The 21,965-nt window shown below is 37.0% G+C and overlaps 1 protein-coding gene across 3 annotated transcripts in view; it reads left to right on the forward strand.

The window, feature by feature from the left end:
* Positions 1-2,598: 2,598 nt before the first annotated feature.
* The window catches only part of LOC110066022 (alpha-1-macroglobulin-like), a 44,699-nt gene continuing 25,332 nt past the window's right edge, over positions 2,599-21,965 (forward strand). Inside the window, exons 1-19 of one of the 3 annotated variants that reach the window (XM_020773221.2) lie at positions 2,600-2,871; positions 5,294-5,480; positions 6,123-6,300; positions 6,884-6,936; positions 7,115-7,135; positions 8,261-8,312; positions 10,407-10,480; positions 11,360-11,399; positions 11,880-11,964; positions 12,506-12,611; positions 13,050-13,271; positions 13,894-14,100; positions 14,992-15,093; positions 15,702-15,776; positions 16,202-16,447; positions 17,106-17,255; positions 18,157-18,318; positions 18,843-18,921; positions 21,036-21,210. In XM_020773221.2, the coding sequence (XP_020628880.2) occupies positions 2,810-2,871; positions 5,294-5,480; positions 6,123-6,300; positions 6,884-6,936; positions 7,115-7,135; positions 8,261-8,312; positions 10,407-10,480; positions 11,360-11,399; positions 11,880-11,964; positions 12,506-12,611; positions 13,050-13,271; positions 13,894-14,100; positions 14,992-15,093; positions 15,702-15,776; positions 16,202-16,447; positions 17,106-17,255; positions 18,157-18,318; positions 18,843-18,921; positions 21,036-21,210 (2,276 nt within the window). In that variant the 5' untranslated portion in view covers positions 2,600-2,809. Of the gene's footprint in view, positions 2,872-5,293; positions 5,481-6,122; positions 6,301-6,883; positions 6,937-7,114; positions 7,136-8,260; positions 8,313-10,406; positions 10,481-11,359; positions 11,400-11,879; positions 11,965-12,505; positions 12,612-13,049; positions 13,272-13,893; positions 14,101-14,991; positions 15,094-15,701; positions 15,777-16,201; positions 16,448-17,105; positions 17,256-18,156; positions 18,319-18,842; positions 18,922-21,035; positions 21,211-21,965 lie in introns of all 3 variants that reach the window. The other 2 variants (XM_020773222.2, XM_020773220.2) reach the window with 2 other exon arrangements.

A 21,965-nucleotide genomic window follows, 5' to 3' on the forward strand; every position in this document is an offset into this window, starting at 1 on the left:
AATAGCAAGCTTGCGGCACGCTTCCCGCTATTAGAACGTTTAGCCACTTGGCGAGAAAAAATGAGAAATATGCCGTGAAAGACTGCAGTCTCCTCCTGCCTTTTGCAGAAGCTCATGCTGTGTTGTGTCGCACCTTCCTAATGATGTATATTTCTATAGTGAAGCAATTATTCCATGTTGGCAAATTTACCCACATGAGATGGACAAAAAGTTCAAGGAAGCTGGCGTCAGCAAAAAAAAGTTAAAACGCGTCTTTAAGGGTATCGCCCATACGTAGGTGGCATGTGATCGGGGTGTGACGTAACATCCGGGCGTAATCCCGTACGTATAGTATAACAAAAATGGAGATAACAGGATGAAGTCAAGTCAAGTTGGGGAGAGCGCAGGATTGCTCCTAGAGCGGAAGTAGCATTTGGCCAGTACAGTTCGTGGGCCCGGGGAGGGGGGCGGGAGGGTTGGCGGACGGACTCCGATATAAAAAGGATGAGGGAGTTCGTCGGAAACTTTGAAAAGAACCCGTAATAGGTACCAAGACCTAAACCCACCCATCCTCAAACTCATCAATAATTCATCAGGTTTAAACAAAGGAAATCAGGACCATGAAATCATCATCATCATCATCTTTATTTAAAAACACGGTAAATACATCAGGCATTAACAATTTAATATAAAAGCTACAACTTATTACGAAAGACTATGTATACAGATTAATCTTCTATAATTTAAATATTGTTAACTATTAAAGGAAAGTAAACTAAGTTAAAGCCTGTTTTACATGAATGCCGTGTCGGAATTAATTAACAATCGTCGGAAATTAGTCAGAGATGTTGCTTGCCTAGCAGCTGAGGGTAGACTGTTCCAGAGGACTGCACCACTATAGCCAAAGCTATTTTTGTAATGGTTAGTACGTGGGAAGGGAATAGCAAGCTTATTATCAGAATCGCGCAAATTGTAAGAAGTAATCACATCACTTCGCTGAATGAATTTCGAGGACAAATAATTGGGTGCGAGGCCATTTAAGGACTTACAGACCATCTCAGCCTTAAGTTTTTAACGTCGAGTTTCTAAATTGTCCCAGCCTAATTCTTTAAATAGTTGGTTGGCGTCAGCATCATAACTAGAATGAGTAAGGACGCGGACAGCACGATTTTGAAGTCTCTGTAATTTGCCAGATAATGTTTTGGCACAGTTACCCCAAACAACACTACAATAATTGAAGTGCGATTGAACTAACCCGTGATAGATATTATGTAGAGTTACAGGAGGAACACACTGACTTATTCGTTTAATAGATCCAATACCAGAAGAGATTTTTTTAGATATAGCGTTGATATGATTACTCCATGTTTAATTTTCATCAATTAATACACCAAGAGATTTGGTAAAATTGACTCTGTTTAATTGTGTGCCATTAATTTCCAAGTCTGGGAGAACGGATAGACTGTTCAATTTTTGTCTGATCCTAATTAGCATAGATGTTTACGATTTTATTTCTCCGTTTTCTCCTTAGTGTTGGTTTCGATTGAGAAGATATATCAAACACAAAGGCCAGTATCTGACCACATTTCCAAACACCTCGAAGTTCGTCAAAAATGCTCGCTGCGCATCGTATTTTCAACTCTCTTCTCGGTGTTTGGAAATGTGGTCAAACACGATCTTTCGTGTTTGATATATTACATAAAGAGGTACTAAATCAGCCTTTTTAAACCCTATCGGTACGACGAGCACTCCCGCACTTTTTACATGAGAGTTCCCCTCCCGGCCGGGTTCGTAGGCCGTGCGCGACCTAGGATGATCGGGCCAATCGTCACTTCCGGCCTTAATCTCGTTCACGGGAATACACGTTTCTTCCGGAACGAAGCGCAATCCCGCAGAAGTTCTTATTTTGTCGACAGCAGTAATTCCAGTTGCAGACAATTTAGGGTCACAATTGTGGCGATAGCGTGCGACAGAAAATATTTTCTGGAAAATAGTTTATGATATATTGTAAACTTTGTTACTTGTATGAGAAAACTGTCCCTCCCTAACTAACCAAATGGTTGACGTGAGAGGGAAGTCGTACAAGGCTGAAACAAACAGATCAATTTTCATTTGCGGTTTGTCAGAACATTTAACTACGAAAGTCGTGTGAGAGTCCAATGATATCAAAGAACTAGAAGAAACAAATCAAAAGATACACTGCTTTAAGAAACTGCACGTCGTACAAGTCCGTTGAAGCACAGTCCATTGAAGTGCAGTCCTCCCCCACCTCCTGTTTTAGGACTTTTAGCACTGTTCATGTGTTTTGAAGGAGAGGGAGCACATATAAGAGATGGCTGTAAAGCGCTAAAACGGTAATTGCGCGACACCGGACGTGATCATCCGGATCGCGTTATTGGTCGTTACAAAACACGTACGTTGTAGTATCAAACATTTTCATCAGAAACTGATCTCACTTGCTCCAAAAATCGGGCAAATCCCTTCACGTTTTCCTGCGTTTTCTTTGTCGTCGAATTAAAAATACCATCGGCACGAGACAGCAATGTATTTATTTTTTTAACGATTATCACTATTGTTGGGTTAAATTACAAACAGATTTTAATTGTTTGCGCGATAAGTTGGTTATTGAATTACGTAGTTAAACGTCAGGGAAGAAGTCGAACATTCTCTTTATACGTTTCTCTCGTTTTGGACGGAAGCTCGTGGGTGTGAAAGCTTAACTTACAATTTTTACGCAACAGACGTCCTCTCCATATCAACGACGAAAATCTCCTCCTTGTCATTTCGTGTTACGTCTGCAAGCACGTCAGGCGCGTACAGCGAGAGAAACATGAAGACTACAGTCATCTTCATTGCCTTGGTTATATCTCACACCTCGAGTCTTGTTGAAAGGTACGCTTGTGCTTATGTTTCTTTATGAGCTTTTATACAAACTCCTTTAGCTTCAGCAAAAAGATAGTTTTTCCCCACGTTTTTCATCTAAAAGCGTACGTGTTATATTCCTTGATGTCAATGATAACAACTACTATCATGACGAATTTTCTGTTACGACGGTTCTCCCATTTGGCGCAAACATGCGTCTAAAACCCTTTGATAACCCTTTGGTAAACACGAATTCAAAAAGGCAAGCTTTTCATGCTATCAAATCATTACATGCTAAAAGTCAAAATTTCGTCTAGCTCCTGTTCTAGCTCAAAGAAGACTATCCGTGCTTGCGTTCATTTCATGCTTATAAAAACACTCCTGAGAGGGACCCTGAGGTGGAGAAAAGCAACAGTCAAAAACTTTGTCTGAAGAGGGCCTGAAAGTGATACTCTGTGTTACAAAGATGCATTTACTCTTGATTGCTGTTCTCAACGGATTGAACTGCACAGTTCAATGTAGAGCACTGTATGAAAATTATTACCAAAAGAAGTCACTTCACCTTCTCAGGAAATCTGTTGCAGCAATGTTTACACGTGCCAAAGTAGGAAATTCTAATCCCTTCGATTAAAATAATTTAGGCCATTGTTGTCGTCTGAATAGATCTCCGATAAGCAGGGTATTTTTCCGATAATTTGTTAAAAGAATCAGTTCATAGAGATGTTTATGGGGTCAATAATTTGATCGACTACAGTTATTTTCTTATCCCCAATCTGGGCCATTGTTTTACTTAAAATCAATTGCTTTAGCTCGCAGTACATATGCGTGTCAGCGGGGCAGCGGGTGTCACGCCGTTTCAGCTCTCAGTTTCTAGAACGCTCTGCAGCATTGAATTAGAAAGAGGCTTTTTTTTCCTTCCTCTTTTATCTTCTGAAATATTTATCTTGGATTTTGGCTCATAAGGCTATTTCCCGATCAAAGTTTAAACATCGTTCCGAAGTCGAGGTGAACTTTCATCTTAGCGAAGTCCCACCATGTTTGAAGTGCGTCGAAAAAATGGCCTGGTTAACGAAAGCAACCTGCGTGCTTCGGATTTTGACTGGCTGATGAGCATTTTATGACAGAATTTATCTCCCTAACTGCTGTAATTTCAATGGAGCTTTCACAAAGGGAAGATCCGGTCGATTATGTCCTGGGCTGTGTGCGAGTACATGTAGGTCAAAAGTCCTTCACCTTTAGCTTAATTTAAGCTTTAGCTCATCATGTTTATGAGATAAGCATAAGATTTTTATTTCCCCCCTTTTTTTTAAAAGGAAAATTAGGGTTTCTGTATCGAATGTCTTTAAACCTGAAGCTGTAATTCACTGTCACATTCATCAGAAAGGACATAAACATTTATGTGGTAACGCTTACTCAGGGATACCATAACTTTTGGGGTTCACTTTTTTTTTCAACAACATTTTCTTGTTCAGTATACTCAAGATTATTTTCAGATGAGAAAGGAGACTACATAACTCGCTCTTCTAATCAGTCTAATATATATTGGAATGTAACTTTTGGAAATATAAAGGTGCACTGGGTGGAGTTGAGGCTTGTATTGAAGAAATACACTCGAGGGTGGGGCTCTTTTAGAAAGGGGGGGCGGGGGGGGGGGGGCGGAGTTCTTATTGGAAGGAGAGGTTTAAAGTGAATCGTTACAGTAACCCTGTAAACAAAACTATATTTTTTCATGCCCATTTCAAACATAAGTTCACTCTTGCTAAAAAAGTAATCAAATTGAAAAAAGTTTGGAGATAACTTAGAGATGGAATGGTAGATAGACTGTTGCCCTTATTGTAAATCATTCGCATCTTAACTAAAAAGGAGAGCATTGTTAGCATGAATTCAAAAAAATCAAAACCTTAAAAGGCTGTTTTTTCATTGACGGAAATCTAAAAATAGTAGTTTAGTTTAGTTTAGTTTAGTTTTCTGTGACTATACATGTAAGTGACAGAAGTTATGAAAGGGGTACTCTGGAGCCTTGATTTAACAAACCAAAATGTGATATTTTTTGCCATAGTAATAATAATATAGAATATATGGAAGAAAAACCCATATATGGACACCTCATTTTGCCAGATCCTGGGCCCTTCATTATATCAAGGTTCCACTGTATTATAATGGGTCACACAATCATAAGGTTTTGATGTGAAAGTAATAACGTTTTGCAGATGGAAAAATTGCTAAAAATAAATTACAATTTGCTCTCTCTTGAAAAATTTACTTGGAATCTTCACATCTTGTCACTCCCGGAGTAATTATATGTGCAAGAGCAACGGTATATATTGGGAAGTCCTTAGTCGTTTGTATTGTGCTGTCACTTGCAGAAGTTCTTGTCCCCCTCCATTGAAGAGGGTGTACTGGAGGTTAAAATGTTTCAATTGCTTTAACACATTCATTTCTATCTTTGCAGCGGCTACCTTGTAACATCTCCAAGACTTTTCCGTGCCGGCAGCACTCAGGAGCTCTCTGTCAGTCTCGTTAACATCACTGAACCGTGGGTTATCAATTCCACACTTACATATAAAACAAGTGGAGATGTTATTGCTAGTAATGGAGCACAATTTAATAGTGATGCTGATGGCATCCTTAAACTTAAGGTAAAAATTAAATTTAAAGTCCAGCATTCACTGTCAATCAATTTCTGATTCTTAAATCAAAATCTGATTCATATAACAAAATTTTCATCCTGGCAGCTGCCATGATAGACATGACCTTCTGTTTTACTTAAATTCTTTTTACACTGCCTTTTTTATAAGCACCAATTATAAGTTTAATGTAGTAGGAAGGAGTGATGTGCAGATTACTGATTTCTCAGTATTGCTTTTGGACCGTGGACAATATTGTTCTTAAAACTTGTACACGAAACATTTCTGAAAGAGAGTTCAATCTAATTCTATCTGTGAATGCTATGTTTGTCTCCTTTGCATTCTGGCACCATGCAAGATACAGTGCAGTGTTAGTTGATTAAAATACATTACTTCTTTGACAGACAAACCATAGCCAACTAGTTACTGCCCAGTAAAAATTTAGACTTGGATGGTAGGGTTTTTTTTATTCCTACTACCCTCTTTACTTATTGAAATGACCTAATGAAAATCACACTAGGCGCATTTGTCACTTGTGATTACAAATGAGAAAGTGGCATACAATGGGAATGACAAATTGTTTTGACATGTTACTTGTCAGTAGGCCAGTATGCGTGCAGAGATGTATGTGATCACATCTTTTTGTGACTGCAGATACCAAGGGACTTGGAGACAAGTGGTAAACAGAGCATTGAAGCAAAGTTGTCTGTTTCTGGAGGACCAGTAGATGGAAAGCATGTCTTTCAAAAGAGTGAAACAATCAGCGTTCTCATTCCAAAGAATTCTGTGTTCATTCAGACAGATAAACCCATTTACAAACCAGGCCAGACAGGTAATGCCTTTTGAAAACCCCAGTGGTATAATGATTTGTGTTTTGTCAGCACATACTTTTCAAGGGCAGTCTATACTTGCAGCATAGATCATGAAATTGGGCCTTCACATCTGATGCTCCAGCAAGATATATAATGAGAGGTGCCTTCCTCTCACCCCTCACCCTGAGCTTACACCCTCATGGAACTCATCTGTAGTTGGAGACTTCCTTTGAAAAATATCATTTCTTTATAGGCTTAGAAAAATAGGGAGGAATCAAGAGTAACATTATCAGGGTGCAAAGAAAATCTTTTTTCAGGCTTGCCCTTCGGGCAAGCTGTAACTCTAATGTACTAGCCAAACATCATTCCCACTAACTCCAAAAATTGAGGCTGTATCAGAACTTGAATTTCCTTAAAACAATGTTTAATCCCAAATTAAAATTCATTGCCCATTGGTGCAGGCAAGTGAAGGAAAGAATCCGCTAGCCTGACCACAAAATCCACTAGCCCCAGGCTATCAAACATGACTTTCTTTGCATGCTGCAGCCTAGATAAAGTTTGCAGGAAGTTAATGGAATGATGTGATTTGACTTTCCTTTGTAGTCAATATGCGCATTGTTGGAGTGGATGAAAACCTAAGGCCTTTAAAAGGACAGGTAGAGATATTAAATTGCTCTGTTGAAATATGCATTTTCCTAAAACTCTGTCATGATCATTTATATTAATCTGCCAGATACATGTAGTGTTATTAAGGAATGTCAAACCTGTTTTATAATTTTGTCACTTACTGGTAATTATAAACATTTTAATAAACACTGGTTTGATTTTTTGCAGGTCAAAAGAGTTACCATCACTGTGAGTAGCATTTTTAAAATATCGTTTCTATGAATATTCACTTTGACTAATGATAACTTACTGCTGATTACAGTTTAGTAGTTTGTTGGTTCTTTCTGTGTTTTTTTTTATTGGTAATTTTCTTCCAAGTGTCCCAGTGCAAGTTATCACACTGTAAAGATTGTAATTTATATGAATATCAGGGTTCAAAATAGGAAAAAAAATCTAGCCTGCCAATTTATTAATTTTTGGCAGGCCATACAAATTTTTATTGTCATTTATTGTTTTTTTTTTTTGTTTGGCTTGCCAACTATTGACATTTTTACTGTTAATGCAATTGTATAACTTTTTGATTTTCAGTAGAAATTACATTATTTTTTTGCATTATTGGATCTGTTGCATCGATGTTGCATCTGCCAATTCTCCGTCTGTCCCTTTGATTAGTGCTTTGCTCTTGTTGAAGAGAACATTCCCAAGCTTCTCCAGGTTGTGAATAAAAAACCAAACTTTGACTGTGTGTTAACCCACAACTCTGTCAACTCATATTGGGCTAACAGGATGCGGATCCATATTATAATGCTCCATGCCTTTCTCAACAACTTTGATCTTGAGGGCCATTAGTGCTTCTCGGTTTCTATCAGACATATCTGCCTCAGGCCTTTTTTAGACTAATTCCATATTCATCAAAATGGTCATGTAGATATTGGAAGTTTATATATACTTTAATGTTCTGAGCATTGGGGTTGCAGCCTTCCATAATTTTATCCCTGAACAAATAAATCGCTTTGTTGATGGAACCATGCTCAGGAGTTGCGTGGGACCATTTTGGGTAAAATTACTTGAGAAAACCACAAGCCATTATGCACTTGAAAACTTTTAAGGTCAAGAGCTACAGTCAAGGGATCTTCCCCTAATATTTTTCATGGAGACGATTGATTTGTGGAGAGGAATAGTAGATAAAGGAGAATGGTAAGAGGAGAAGCAAATGTCACAAAACCAGTCTGGTAAATTTGGCCTGCCTTTTCTTTATCCATTTGGCAGTTCATTGTTATTTTTGCCTGCCAAACATGAAATTTGGCTGGCCATTTGGCCATTGGCAGGCCGCTATTTTGAGCGTTGAACATGTTTTCTTTTTTTCTTCTGTAGAGCCCTGGTGGTGTGCGAACAAAGCAATGGAATGACCAGACTTTTGTCGGTGGTAAGTGAAGAAATCCTGTTTAAAGATTACAGTTTGTCCATATGTGTCTCTCTCTGTCTGTCTATATATCAAAAATATGATTGATTAATCCCTTGATTTGCTGATCACTCATTCTATTGATGTATCTGAGTTCATCAGTAGCCCTTTTCATGATTAACTTTTCTCATTTGCACTCTAATGTAAATTGTGAATGTGAAGCAGAATCCACATAATTGTCTAAACTTGCCTCCCACACATGTTGGGTTACATCGTAATACAGTTGAGAAAAGTTAATCGTTAAAAGGGCTTTTTTCCTAATATTATTGATAACCTGATTGCTAATCCATCTTGTCCTCCAAGTCTACAGTGGGTAGTTTACAAAGCTGACTGGCAGAGCTAGCCTTATACTTAGGATGCTTTTGATTTTTCTTTTTCTGGAAAAGCCCCAATATCCCTTTGATATAGTCACCATTCCAATTCTGGAATATGCAGAATATAATTTTTTCCAGGCATTGTACTCTAGAGTGGGAGGCACAGTGGCCTCATGGTTAGTGTGCTCGTCCCTGAAGCGAGCGGTCCAGGTTTGAGCCCTAGCCGGGGACACGGTGTTGTGTTCTTGGGCAAGACACTCAACTCTCAGAGTGCCTCTCTCCACCCAGGACTATAAATGGGTACCGGTGAATTGTTGGGGAAACCTAACAAATTACGGGGGAGTGACCTGCGATGAACTAGCATCCTGTCCAGGGGGAGTAGAAATACTCCTAGCCGCTTCATGCTACAGAAACGGGGATAAGCTCCGGCAGCTAGGAGCCATCGGTCCAAGGCTTCACTTTTTTATTGTACTCTAGTGGGGCAGAATACTCAGAATAATCTGGAATTATGACGTCACTTTTCAATGTGTTGCGAAAAAGGGGGGTCTTCACGCAAATAACCACACTCCTGAATTTGGAAAAAGTACATGTATGCAAGAAGCTAGGTGTTTCTTCTCCTTTCCTTGTGTGAAGAAATAAAAGAGTTGTTTACAAGCATACCTGTAAATAACTACTTATTATAATTAACCAAGAGTGAGCTGACTTGACAGAAAAATCTCAAATCAAGACCTTGTCACATTGACTGAGTGATACTAAAGTGAGGTCAGGAGGGCAAGGTTGAGGTTGGGGATTGTCACTAAAGACCAAACATTCAAGTTTAATAAGTAGTTTCTTATATGGCATATGAAAAGCTGTTTTGGTGTCTCCTTCATCCTTTCTGGCACCAACTCATTTGTAAATAATATTAATGCTGTGAATATGCTGTTCTCCTGATATCGTAGTTCATCAGGATAATATAATTCACTCTCAAAGTTCCTTGTCACTCATCATTTTCAGCCACTACAATTTTTAGAAAAAAAGCAATGGTTTTAGATTTCCTTTTGTTTTGTTTTTCCGGCCCATAATTGCCCCTTGGGAATTACAGGAGAATATTATGCCCTATAGATTTAGCCAGTCGGAGCTTGCACTATATCACCCGCAATAAAAGCCATATGATAAATGCGCAATAATCCACAGCTTAGATTATTCCATGAAGCTTAAGCAGACTAACCATTTTAATGGCCTACAGAAGGAATGGTTTGTCTGGAATATTCTAGAATAGATTTCTTATTCCAGAACAAAGTCAGTTAAACATACTCTTAGATGCTTATCAGACATTCTCGACATGAACTAGACATGCCAGGCATCAACTTCTCAAAATAAAAATGTGTATAATTAATCAGTGCATTTTAGGAAAAAAAAAAACATTGCGCTCTCCTCTGTAACCTCACTTCCATTGGAATCAAAAGTAAGATTTTAGTTTTTCTTTGTCCCGTGACATCCTGCACTCAAGGTGAGTTTACTACATTTACTCTAAATTCCATTGTGCCACAGTAGTTCAGTAGAACAATGAGACTGAACTAATAACTATGTCCATGCAAGGCTAAAACTGCACACTGAGGAGAGGCCTGTTGTACTGCTGACATGTGTAATATCAACTACAGGCATCTAGATACAAGTTACTAAATATTGGTTACAATTCTTAAATTTAGTAATTTTATGAAAAAGGAAATTTATAATTAATTTTTTTGTATCCAAATATTAGGAATTGTGAGTCTAAATTTTGCTTTGTCAAGCCAGCCTGTTCTAGGAGACTGGAAGGTTGAAGTTGTGTATCAGGTATCACACAATTTATACTCCATTTGCCCAAACAGAGAAGTAATATTCCTCCTGAAACTGTAGAGTTTTTTTGTTTGTGAATCAGCTCTAATGTAATATTAATGCAGAAAGTTTACTGGTGATTTATACTGCTAGTTCAGATGTTCATTGCTAGTTGCTTGTTATGGTAGAAATTTCCACCTGTGGTTCCAAAAAAAATTGTCTGCGATGTTTTTCAGACCTTCAGCTACCATTTTCACAGACAATTATTTTCTTGTAGGTTTTATTCCTGGAGTGAGTGCGTAAATTGTATGTTGGAGTCTCAGCCTAGTTTTACTATTTTTGTCTCCCCTAGTTGCATGTCTGTAACCATCTTGATGACATGTACCTTTAGTTAACATGCAATTGCAAAATTAATTTATTTAGCATTATTTTTGTTATATTGAAATTCTTGACCACCAGTGTGAATAGGAGGATGTCTGATTCATTTTGCATTGTGGTCCTTGACTATCATGACTAGTTACACTAAACAATTATTGGATGCAGTTGAACAAAATTTTATGAATTGTCAGTGGCAAATAATTGATCTGAGAGACACTGATAAATCACTGGGCAACACTTTGTGGTAATCAAGTTCAATAATTATTGTTTTAGGATTGATCACCAAGTTTAATTTGCTTTTATATTTAAATCACTCTGCCATTTTTCACACAAGAGTGTGATTTCGATTACGCATGAGCAGTATTTGAAGGCAGTTATTTTCAGGTGACCAGGTGTGCTCTTGGTCAATGAAAGGGAATAAAAAAATGCATTGAATGATTATGTCTCTTATATGATGCTATTTTGATATTTCCAAATAAAAGTGTTGACATCTTTTAAAAATTTTTCCTCATCTTTTAGGGTGAAAAAGAGACACGTGTGTTTAAAGTGGATAAATATGGTAACAAACATATACATTTATACCATGCCTCAGAAAATACTGCCAATCAGAATACAGGAAAACTGTTGTATCCTCAATGTTATTACGCCCAATGTTTCCAACATGCACTGCATGTATGTTGCTTTGATTGTCTTGGCTACTGTATTTTCTGAGGCATGGTACCAATGGACAGTGTTTCTAATTGACTGTCGGTCATGTGCAAGTTTTACACTGGTAAAAACATGTCAAAAACCAGTATTTTGTCATTCCTATAGTTGTTGCTGATCAAATGATCAAGCAGTTGTATGCAGAGGTTCCCTCTTGTCTCTCAAGAGAGAGGAATCTTACTTGCAGGTTAAAAGGTGTTTTTAACTTAGTGTTGGTTGGCAATTGTGCAAGTCACGTAATTTTTCTGCTCTCCAGCACACATAACTGGTACTTTGGCTTGTTTGTTTTTTGTGTATGTTTTCTTTTCACTGTGTTTATTTTGTACAATAACAGTGCTGCCAAAGTTTGAAGTGACCGTTGAACCTCCAGCTTTTGTGTCATTGCATAGCAAAGAGATAACAGCAACCATTTGTGCCCGGTAAGTTAATGTAGCATTCATTGAAGGTCCTACAGTACAATATGTGTGTTCTTGAAGTGGTTGCTTTTAAAGACACATGGAACCTCTTTGCAATGATATTGCCCTACTAAGTAAGTGCCAAAATAACTTACATTATGTCTTACACTGAGTTACGTAGTTCAGTCTAATTAGAAGATGTCTAGGAAGGTAGAAATTTAATGTATGGCTATACAGAGTCTGGAAATCTACAAAAGATGGGGAAATTTAACTTCTCTAGAGACAACACCTCCAGCTAGTAGCTAGCAAAGTCTTGAATAGTTTTCTCAGAGCAAAAACCAGATTCTTATTTTGTGAAATCTGTTCTAGCTGCATGTAGCTAATTATTTTGCCGTCCTGGGTGTAATTTCACTCAATTAGTGATATTAGTTTGGAAAGGCATTTGGTATTTAAAAGTCTTCAAATTTGTGCAAATCATATCCGGTTAATTCAAAAGTCAATTCTGAACGGATGATCAACCCAGCTATAATTACCAGTAACATTTTACATTTTCTGGTTTTCTCAGATATACCTATGGACAGCCAGTTAAAGGAACCTTGTCAGTACTCTTTCACTTAAAAATGCCCAAGTATTGGAAACAGTATGAATCTCAAACAACCAGGACAGGGGAGGTAAATGGTTTATTTCTTCTACAACTTAGAACCATTGCTCCACTTGTTGATGACTGTAGCAATAAACGTCATGGGGGGGGGGGGGGGGGGGGGAGGAGAATTTTCATCCCTAAGAGGTACCAATTCTAAAACAACACATTATATCCTGTCATATTTTTTGGGCTCAATACCCTAAAAGGTACTGTGGAACCACCCACTGCAGATCTTTTTGCAGCTGAACACCCTAAGAGGTACCAAAACGGCTTTTTTAGCCTCTAAAAGGTACGATGGGCACCCCCATTCTTTTGATATGGGAGTCCCCCCTGGGGGGCAGTAACTATGGTATAATTCCATCTTTCAAAAGCTTAGGAAATGTTATGAAAATTTTAAACTGCACACTAAAGAAGAATTGCTAATGACCCCTAATAATATTATTAATATTTTTTTTTTTTGTCTTAGATTAATGGTTGTAGAGATGTCACAGCTACTATAAATTTACAGCGACACTACTTTTATAGTTATGCAAAAATTGCTATTAATGCCACTGTGAAGGAATCAGCCACTGGGGTTTCCCAAAATGCTTCAGGGACTGAGGTAGAGGTCGACAGTTCAAGCACAAAACTGGAGTTTCTTCACACTACACCCAGAACCTTTAAACCAGGCATGGCATATGTTGGACAGGTATAATCACTAAAACACTTAGGGATAAAAATAAAATGTCTACATTACAGATGCCATACCTCCCTTGGCTGTAAGTGCACTCTATCGGGAGATTCTCGTAAATTGCCACTTAAATACTTATAAAACTTCGTAAGGGCTTTTAGATGGGCTTATAAGTGGAGGGCTTATATTCGAGGGTGCTTATAACTGGAATAAAAGACTAGCTATAGCTGTGTTGATCGAAACAGGTTTTTCATTTACTTGTTTTTAATTAAGCTTTAAAACATCATAACAAAACAAATTCAAAACAAAGAAAGCTAAGAGAGGGGGGGGGGCTTATATTTGGTGGAGGGCTAATAAGCAGTAGCTCACAGTATATGAAGCTACAGTTTAGTAAATGGTTGTGGTGTCAAATGGCACTTAGAAGATGTTTTAAACAAGTTTTTTTAAGGAGTTTTTTTTAGTAACTCTTTGTGTGGCCATTATAAGTTCAGGTTTAAGTTGTTTCTCTTGTGCTGCAGTGAGTGTTCATGGAGTAGGTCTGCAGGGCTTGGGCCAGATTGCTATTCCAGGTATGTAACAACAGTTTACTGAATAATAAGGATCATCTGCACTATTCTGTTTTTTTCTCTTGTTTATGTAGTTGAAAGCTACTCTGCCTGATGGAAGCCCAATGAAAGGAGAGTCAGTGCATGTTATTATAAAGGCACGGAAGTCCGACTGGTCATGGTATCATAACAATGCAGTGACAGTCTTTCAAGAGAGGATCACAGTCCCAGCAAATGGACTTGTGGATTTTGTAGTCCCTGGTTCAAACATTATACAGACAGCCAAATCGCTCTCACTTGAAGTGAGTTCTTTTGGTCTATGTATTGCATTGGATATACCATGTAATTAGCACTTATTAACCAAGTAGGAGGTCTGTATGAGAGAATCTTGACTGAGGTCATGAGTTAGGTCTGTACACACGACCGAGGTCAAGATTCTCCCATACAGACCGACTAAGCTCGGTTAATTAGATGACTTGTTTATTAGATGGCAAACAAGAACAATTTGATTTGTTTAATGTAACTTGTTTGTACTAGCTGACATCTTGCTTGTGAACGGCGATGAGCTGAACTTAATAATTATTTTGCCAAAGTTTGCTCGTCCTATTTACTTTTTTTCTCATCAGGCTTTTTGGGACTTCCATAAATAAATATTGTTAGAAGAAAATAGTCAATATTTTACATTTTAGTTTGCAACTTATCCATCGCAAAATGTAACCGGTCTAGGTGCCGGTCTAGATGGGAAAATCTAGACCACTTTCAATATTGATTTCAGCCAATCAAATTCATGAATTTGGTAGTTCCCAGTCCTTGTGAGACAGCCATATAATAATCCGTTATAATTATTCTCATGGTTAAAGTGATTCTGTTACAATGATCAGAGGCTTCTTTCGGGGAATATTGTTAATTAATATGTAAAAAATGTAAAGAAATTACGTTATAGTGTAATTTTAAAATTTAGTTAAGATATAATCCAGATGTATGTTTATAGCAGACATGCAGTTAGCCTTGGTTGCATGTGGTGGAAACCTTATTTCAATCATTTCCCCCTTGATCTGTATCCTCATGCAATCCTGATTTAAAAAAAAAAAAACCTTTCACCTGATAAATGAGTGCAGGAGACCTTTAATTTATAAGTGTAATTACTCATTCCTTACTTGACTTTACTCTCAGTAACATTTAATTTTTTCTAGGCTAAATACAAGGGTAAATCTTTGGCATACCATACCGCTAAACGCTGGAACTCTCCAAGCAGCAGTTACATTTCCATGGAAAGAATCATCACTCCACTGGAGGTTGGAATTATTGCATCACAGGGCTGGCAGAAATTTGCCATTTTATTACCCAAAAATATAAGAGCCTGTTTAGCCAAACAAGATCAAGCAGTTTCTTATATGTGGGTTACAGATAAATTATGAGAAACATTTTAACCAAGGAGTGTGACTCTGAAATTTATATAGTTTACAAAAAAATAAATAATACATTTGTAAATAAAATAATAATGTATATATATTTGAGTACCAAAACCCAAGTTTATATGTTTTTCTGGTAATTAACAACTATAACTCCTTCAAAGAAATTAATAAGAACCTTATAAAAACCTACTTAGCCCAAATTGCCAATAAGTACACCAAAATAAAAATTATATTTTGCCAGACTTCAAAATTTGTAGGTTCTTACATGCTGATTGTTACTGTTTTTATTAGTAACAATAATATTGTTACACTGTACACTGTCTACAAATTTGAAGCACTGAGGTAAAGTACTGTAGTTCTTAATGGGTTTCTTTCAGGCAATTTATGCAAGCAACATGCAAAAATCATGTTATACAAATAATATTCACATGTAAATTTACTCTCTGAAGGCTGTGACTTTTACAATGTAGTGCTTTATTTATTTACAGGTTGGATCAAGTGCTAAAGTAAAGTTTGATTTCACAACCAGCACAGCAACAAAGAACATCAATTTTCACTACCAAGTGAGTCTTGCTTGCAATTGTAATTTTTAATTTGAATTTAAATTGAAGTCCAGAATTTAAATATTCTGATATCCAACAGTGTCACTCTAGTAATCTTGAGTAATTATCAAACACAAACAACTCTGTTTGGCCATATTTCCAACCACCGAGAAGAGAGTTGAAAATAGGATGCATAGTAGAGTATTATTGGTTAAATTTGAGGTGATGGAAATGTGTTCAAACGCTGTCTTGAGTGTTTGATATATCTTCCCAATTGAAACTAAAACTGAGCGGAAAATGAAGAAATAATATCGTAAAATATATATGCTAATTAAGATATCCAAACACCCTCACGGTCATAATTTCCTTTGTCTAAACTTGATGAATTATATGAGTTTTAAGTTTTGTCACTTGCATTTAAACCTAGATTGCCTTCTGATTTCAAGGTATTTAGCCGTGGAATGCTTGTGGCTCAGGGAAGGAAACTTCTTGCAGTTGATTTTCAGCCATCCATGAAAACATTCAAGAATTCCAAGAATGAAGAAATGTTCACAGCCCAGGGATTCATTCAGTTTGCTGTCACTCAGAAGATGGTACCTTCATGCCGTCTCCTGCTGTTCCATGTGCGGGATGACCAGGAGACTGTTGCTGATAATATGGTGATAGATGTGGAGGATATATTGGAAAATAAGGTACTGGTATTAATAAAATTAGTATGTTTAATTAGAGAAGCCATTAACAACTGAATCCCTAAATGGAGGTTGGGTGCTGGAGACATCCAAGAGCTTCCACTATTGGCAGCCAGCTCCTAGATGGAGACCACTCCCATGGCTGGCAAATCCTGGAAACTGAGCCATGAGCTCCCATGCGGAAGGGGAGACAGACACCCATCACACTGAATTAACAGTGGAGAGAGGGAGGGTGAATGCTATCACTGTGAAGGCTGCCAACACGTCTCAGTCCAAGAGCACATGGAATCCTGGTGCCTGCACATATCAAAAACACCACTGTACTATGGGAAAGCAGGTGCTCTTTGTTGTTAACTCCATTAAATTGCATTTAACTGCATTAAATCTGGTAATGTGAGAACATGGGAGAAATTTACTTGATATTTTTACATTTATCTGAAGTGTTCCAACTGATGTGGCTTCTAAACAATAAATCAAAACCGGGGGCTTTGGGGAATACTCCCCAAGAGGAATGTTTGCCGAGATTTGCTGTGTAATTTCTAGGTACATGTTGGGAACAAAAAAATAATGAGCTCTGTGGATGTGTCCCTGTTATCAGCAAAACGGGCTACTATGAACATTGGAAAATCTTAGAAGTCACAGACTCTTGGTTTTCCAACAGGTTGATGTACGTTTTGCTGAGAGCATCAGAAAGCCTGGTGAACCAACAAAACTTATCATAACAGCAGCACCAGGGTCTCGAGTGGCTGTTACTGCTGTTGACAAAAGTGTCCATCTCTTGAAAGAAGGAAATGAACTGACTCAAGATGATGTAAGTTTTTACTGTTGACAAAAGGTACCATAAATTCAAATCTCAAGGTCACTATGTGTAAATCATGTAAGGTGTTTCATATTAAGGATTTTTAAAGTGATAATTGATTAAAAAAAAAAAATTAAATGTGCAGAAGTCCATTCTGTCCATAACATTTACCACAGCTAACTAGGTAATAATAATGAAAGAACCTTAATCTAATTTTGTGAAAAGTTTATTTTGCTGATAAAAGGAACAGTTATCAAACACAAATTAAATCTTGGCAGACATGATATTGTTAGTAATATCTATACTCACTTGATAAAAAATGTTGATGCCTAAATGTTATATTTCTTTTCATGCATGTATTTAGCTAGAGTTATCTAGCATAGTGGTATATTTTCTAAGTCTTTCTGTTGTTTGTTATCATTATTTTTTATTGTTAATAGTATTTTTTTGTGATTATCCTGATAAATCACTGATCCCACTAGACTAGTGAAATGCTATGCACAGATCAGCTGTCTACAATTGAATTAATTTCTCTGGAAATTGAAATAAAGTGTGATTGTATTGTTCCAGAAAGTATCCATTCCTCTCCCACAGAAGGGAATTTTTCTAAGACCCCTCCCCCACCCCTCTGGAAATTCCAATTAAGCTTCATGCATTTCTATTAATTTTTTTGGCGAGGAGCCCCACCCCACAGGAAATTCCAATCCCTTCTTTGGGGGGAGTATGGATAATTTCTGGAGCTGCACATTGAAAGTTTGAACACATTTTGTATTTTACCAGGTATCTTTAACTGCTTCCATGTCAGTGGTGCCCATGATTTACCCAACAAAGTTGGACAGCTGAAATAAAATTATTCTGTCTTTGCTCTTTAAAAAGACAAAAAGCTTTGTAATTAGTTTTAATCTTCCTTTAGGCAATCAATGTGCTCAGCTCTCAGGATGTCGGACCTTCTGTAAAATCTTGGTCAGATTCATGCCATGTACCTAATTGGTGGGGTCCATGGTTGAGACGCAAGCGATCATTCATGCCATATTATGGGTCCACAAAAGACTTGGATGCTTCCAAAGCCTTTGAGGTTGGTGTGAATCAAATGATCAGCGTATGTTTTGTTTATCTTCTTAATGCTATGAGTTCCATACAAGGTCACAGTTTAGCTCTTCTTAAGTCATGGGTGCCAGTACCCAGATCCCAGCTTCTAATAAAACCCCTGTACATGTAGGTGGCCGTGTAATAGAGGTTCCACTGTATTTAGTCTTTTTCAACAGTGAGTCTGGAATAGGGTTGCAAAATTAGAATTACTTGGTCTTGTTCAAAGTAAGGGTTTTTATGGCCCAGTGGCACCCCCCCCCCCCCCCCCCCACCAAATATTTTGGAGAACACCCCCTATGAACTGGCTGGGTTTAAAAGGCTTTACTTTGAGTTTTTGAATTCCTCATTTAAACTTTCTGCCAGTAACTACATGTATTTCTGTTTTGTGCTCAGTGGTTGTTATTCTTATTTCAGATGGTTTAAAACATTTTCAATTATAAAATTATTGGACATTTTCTGTGTTATTGCTGTATTTTAAATTATTTCTATTACATATCAACTTTTTTTCAGGATACTGGTGTCATTTATTTTTCGGATCTGAAGATAAAAACTGCCAAATGTGAGATTCCTAAGCCTCGACGACCATACTGTGAGTTTTGTTTCCTTCATTTTTGCAAGAGAAATATTGTCTTTCCATCTGAATGCATTATGGCCATCTCAAGCAAGCTTAGAGAAGGAAATACAAAACATTTTAAAAGAAAATTATACGTACTTGCTTCTATAAGGTTACTGTAGACTCTAGAAAATCATTTGTATGTGCATCAACTAATGGTTAGCAGCTGTAAAGCTTCAAACATAAAACTAACCGTGTATTTGCAAGTACAACTAAACTTCACAATGACGGTTATTCAGCAGGTAATAGAATACAAAAGTAGGCAGGGCTTTTGCAATATTCTTATTGGTTTTGCAATAAAAATTTACAATAAAAAATTATGACGTTTCAACCTCTCCAAGGTCATTTTCAAGTGCAGGTAAAAATACATAAAATTAGCATAAATATGTTTCTAACAGTAAAAATGCTTTAAAATGTCAGCGAACGGTAGGATGCAATGAAATACATAAGATGAATGATAAAAATGTTTAGGAAGTTAAAAAGGAGACCTAAAACAATTAGACAATAAAACAATACTAATTCAGTGTTGGTTTTAGTTCTTGATGAAAAAAATAAGAAATGATAAGAAGCTGGATGACATTGAGCAAAGTTTTAAAATTTTAAGGAAGTGCCAGAACAAATTTGACTGTCTTATGTTCGAAGTGTTTTTTTTTTTCTTTAATCAAAGAACTAGAACCAACACTGAACAAACAGTGTTTTAGATCCCCTTTTTAACTTTGTAAATATTTTTATCACTTATCTTACATATTAAGATAAGCTCTGGCCTGATGGGCCACTTGGCTCATACACTGTATGCAGACTTTACCTACCTTTTATAATCGAGAGGTGATGCAAAACAAAATGAGAAATAGTAATTATGAGCCTAAATTCACTCAGGAAGTTTATCGTGAAAAATCTTCACGGCACCCATGTTTAATTAGAATCATAGCACCTTTACCTATTTAACTGTTCTCTAAAACAGCTTTGTTGCTTTATCTTTTGGTCATTTGCAATTTTGATTAAATTAATTGAGCGAAGTAAACAATCAGTTTCACAAAATTTGGCCTTCAAAAGTCTACAGTAACCTTAATAGCAATTTTGTTTGTTTTAAGAAATTAAAGCTTGTATTGATACATTATTTAAATAGTGCACAAGTATTTATTGCTGTGATACTATTGGTCTGCTTATGATAATTTATTTCCTGACTAACTTCTACTGACTCATTAATTCTGTTAATTAGTTCATCTGTGAGACAGTTCTTTCTCCTCCTTGCCTATCTCTTCATTTCTTAGCTTTTCGGTTCTAGTTTCTGAAATGTCCAAACCAATCAAACAATCATTAGAAATACTGGATCACCCAATGGCAACTTTTATGAGGCAATGGAAATGTCCCCACTCTGTATACATGAATAGCACTGAAACATTAATTGTCCAGAGTGAAGATCAACCACACAGGCCAATTTAAGCAACCAAACTGCTGGCATAAAACAAGTAGAATTGTTGCTGGATAGGATGTTAGTCCAGCCAGGGCTGTCCTTGCTATGTGGTCAGATGGCAACATCTATGGCAATTCCATGGTATGCATCATGTTTTATCTCTTGGCTAGAGAATGGCACTGGAGGGCAGTGCAAAAGAACATGCACAATGTTTAAACCTTTAACCTCTGAGTCCAGAGTAAACTTTCTGAAACAAAGTATATGCAAAGAGTTTTGGTTTGTGACAAGCACAGAAAAGCAAATTCTTACAAGCAGCATTGTAGAATTTTTGTTCCCTTATTATGCTCAGGTGTATTTCCACCACCCACGATTATTGTAAACTATTATTATGTGGCATCATACAGTTGTTTGCCAAAGTTCCACGTGCAATTGCATAATTATAGCTACTAGGAGAAGTAACAAAAACAAAATGCATCTTTTGTATTGAATTTCATACCATTGTGTAACTTGCTTGGTTAGATGGTCTGTCAGTCAGGCTGCTAATAATAATCCAGCCCTATTTATATGGGCTTGTTAGTCCATCCATTTATTACTCTTAAGTTATTAAGTTAAGTTAACAGCTGAAGGTGTTATGAAGAATGAAGGCAGCACTCAAAGCTGCACTTTAACTCTGTAGATACAGCTCGATATTTGGGCCCAGAACTTGCACCCCTTCAAGTCGATAGAGAGGAATTGGCACCAGATCTTATCGAACGGACAGGATTTAATGTAAAGAAAGGATCTTCCACAAAGAAGGCACCTCGTGTACGTAAAGAGTTTCCAGAGACATGGCTATGGACAGAAGAAACAAGGTTTGTTTGAATCATGATTTAAGATGGATTAACAGTGATCCCACTGTTGGAAGTGAAATAAAATTATTGTACTTTGCCACAATAATATATGCTCTTTGTTTATATTGCTCTTTGTTACTGTAATGTGGGAAATTTAGGGTGGTCTAGGTCTACTGAGAATTTTGTATTCTGTGTTTGGTGAGAGATCAGTTAAGTGTTGTATCTGTTGAGGTTGTTAAGTTGAATTTCACAGGTTAAAAAAAGTGAATTACAGTGGAACCCCGATCTTACGATATGGCAAGGGGACTGCAAAATCTTATTGTTTAATAGGGATATTGTTTTGAACTAACTCCCCTTTTAACAATTTGGTGGCAAAGCAACCAATAATACCATTACATTGGAATGTGGTCATTAATTAATTTTTTCAAGTTGAATCAGTGAGATCAGTTAGTTTCTGCAACATAATACCTCAACTGTAGGTATTTTAGTTACAGTAATTGCAATGGGCACATCAATCACAAATGCAACAACTGAAACTTAACATCATGTCCATCCATAGTTTGTGCAGTGTATATAACTTCTGAAAATGCTGTGTACATATTCTTCAAAGTGTACAGAACTAAAATTTACAGCCAACCAACATACTGTTCCATGTTTCTAAACAGTAGTGTTCATGGTTGACCACGGTTCATAGGTCATTTTCAAAATTTAAACTACTCAAGAAGTTTGGCTTGCCGGTTTTCTTTTCTTCTAACCGTGAAAGGGGATTGAAGAGA

The sequence above is a fragment of the Orbicella faveolata genome, unplaced genomic scaffold (assembly GCF_042242905.1).
Source record: "Orbicella faveolata isolate gen_17 unplaced genomic scaffold, um_ofav_v1 contig_26, whole genome shotgun sequence".
NCBI lineage: Eukaryota > Metazoa > Cnidaria > Anthozoa > Scleractinia > Merulinidae > Orbicella > Orbicella faveolata.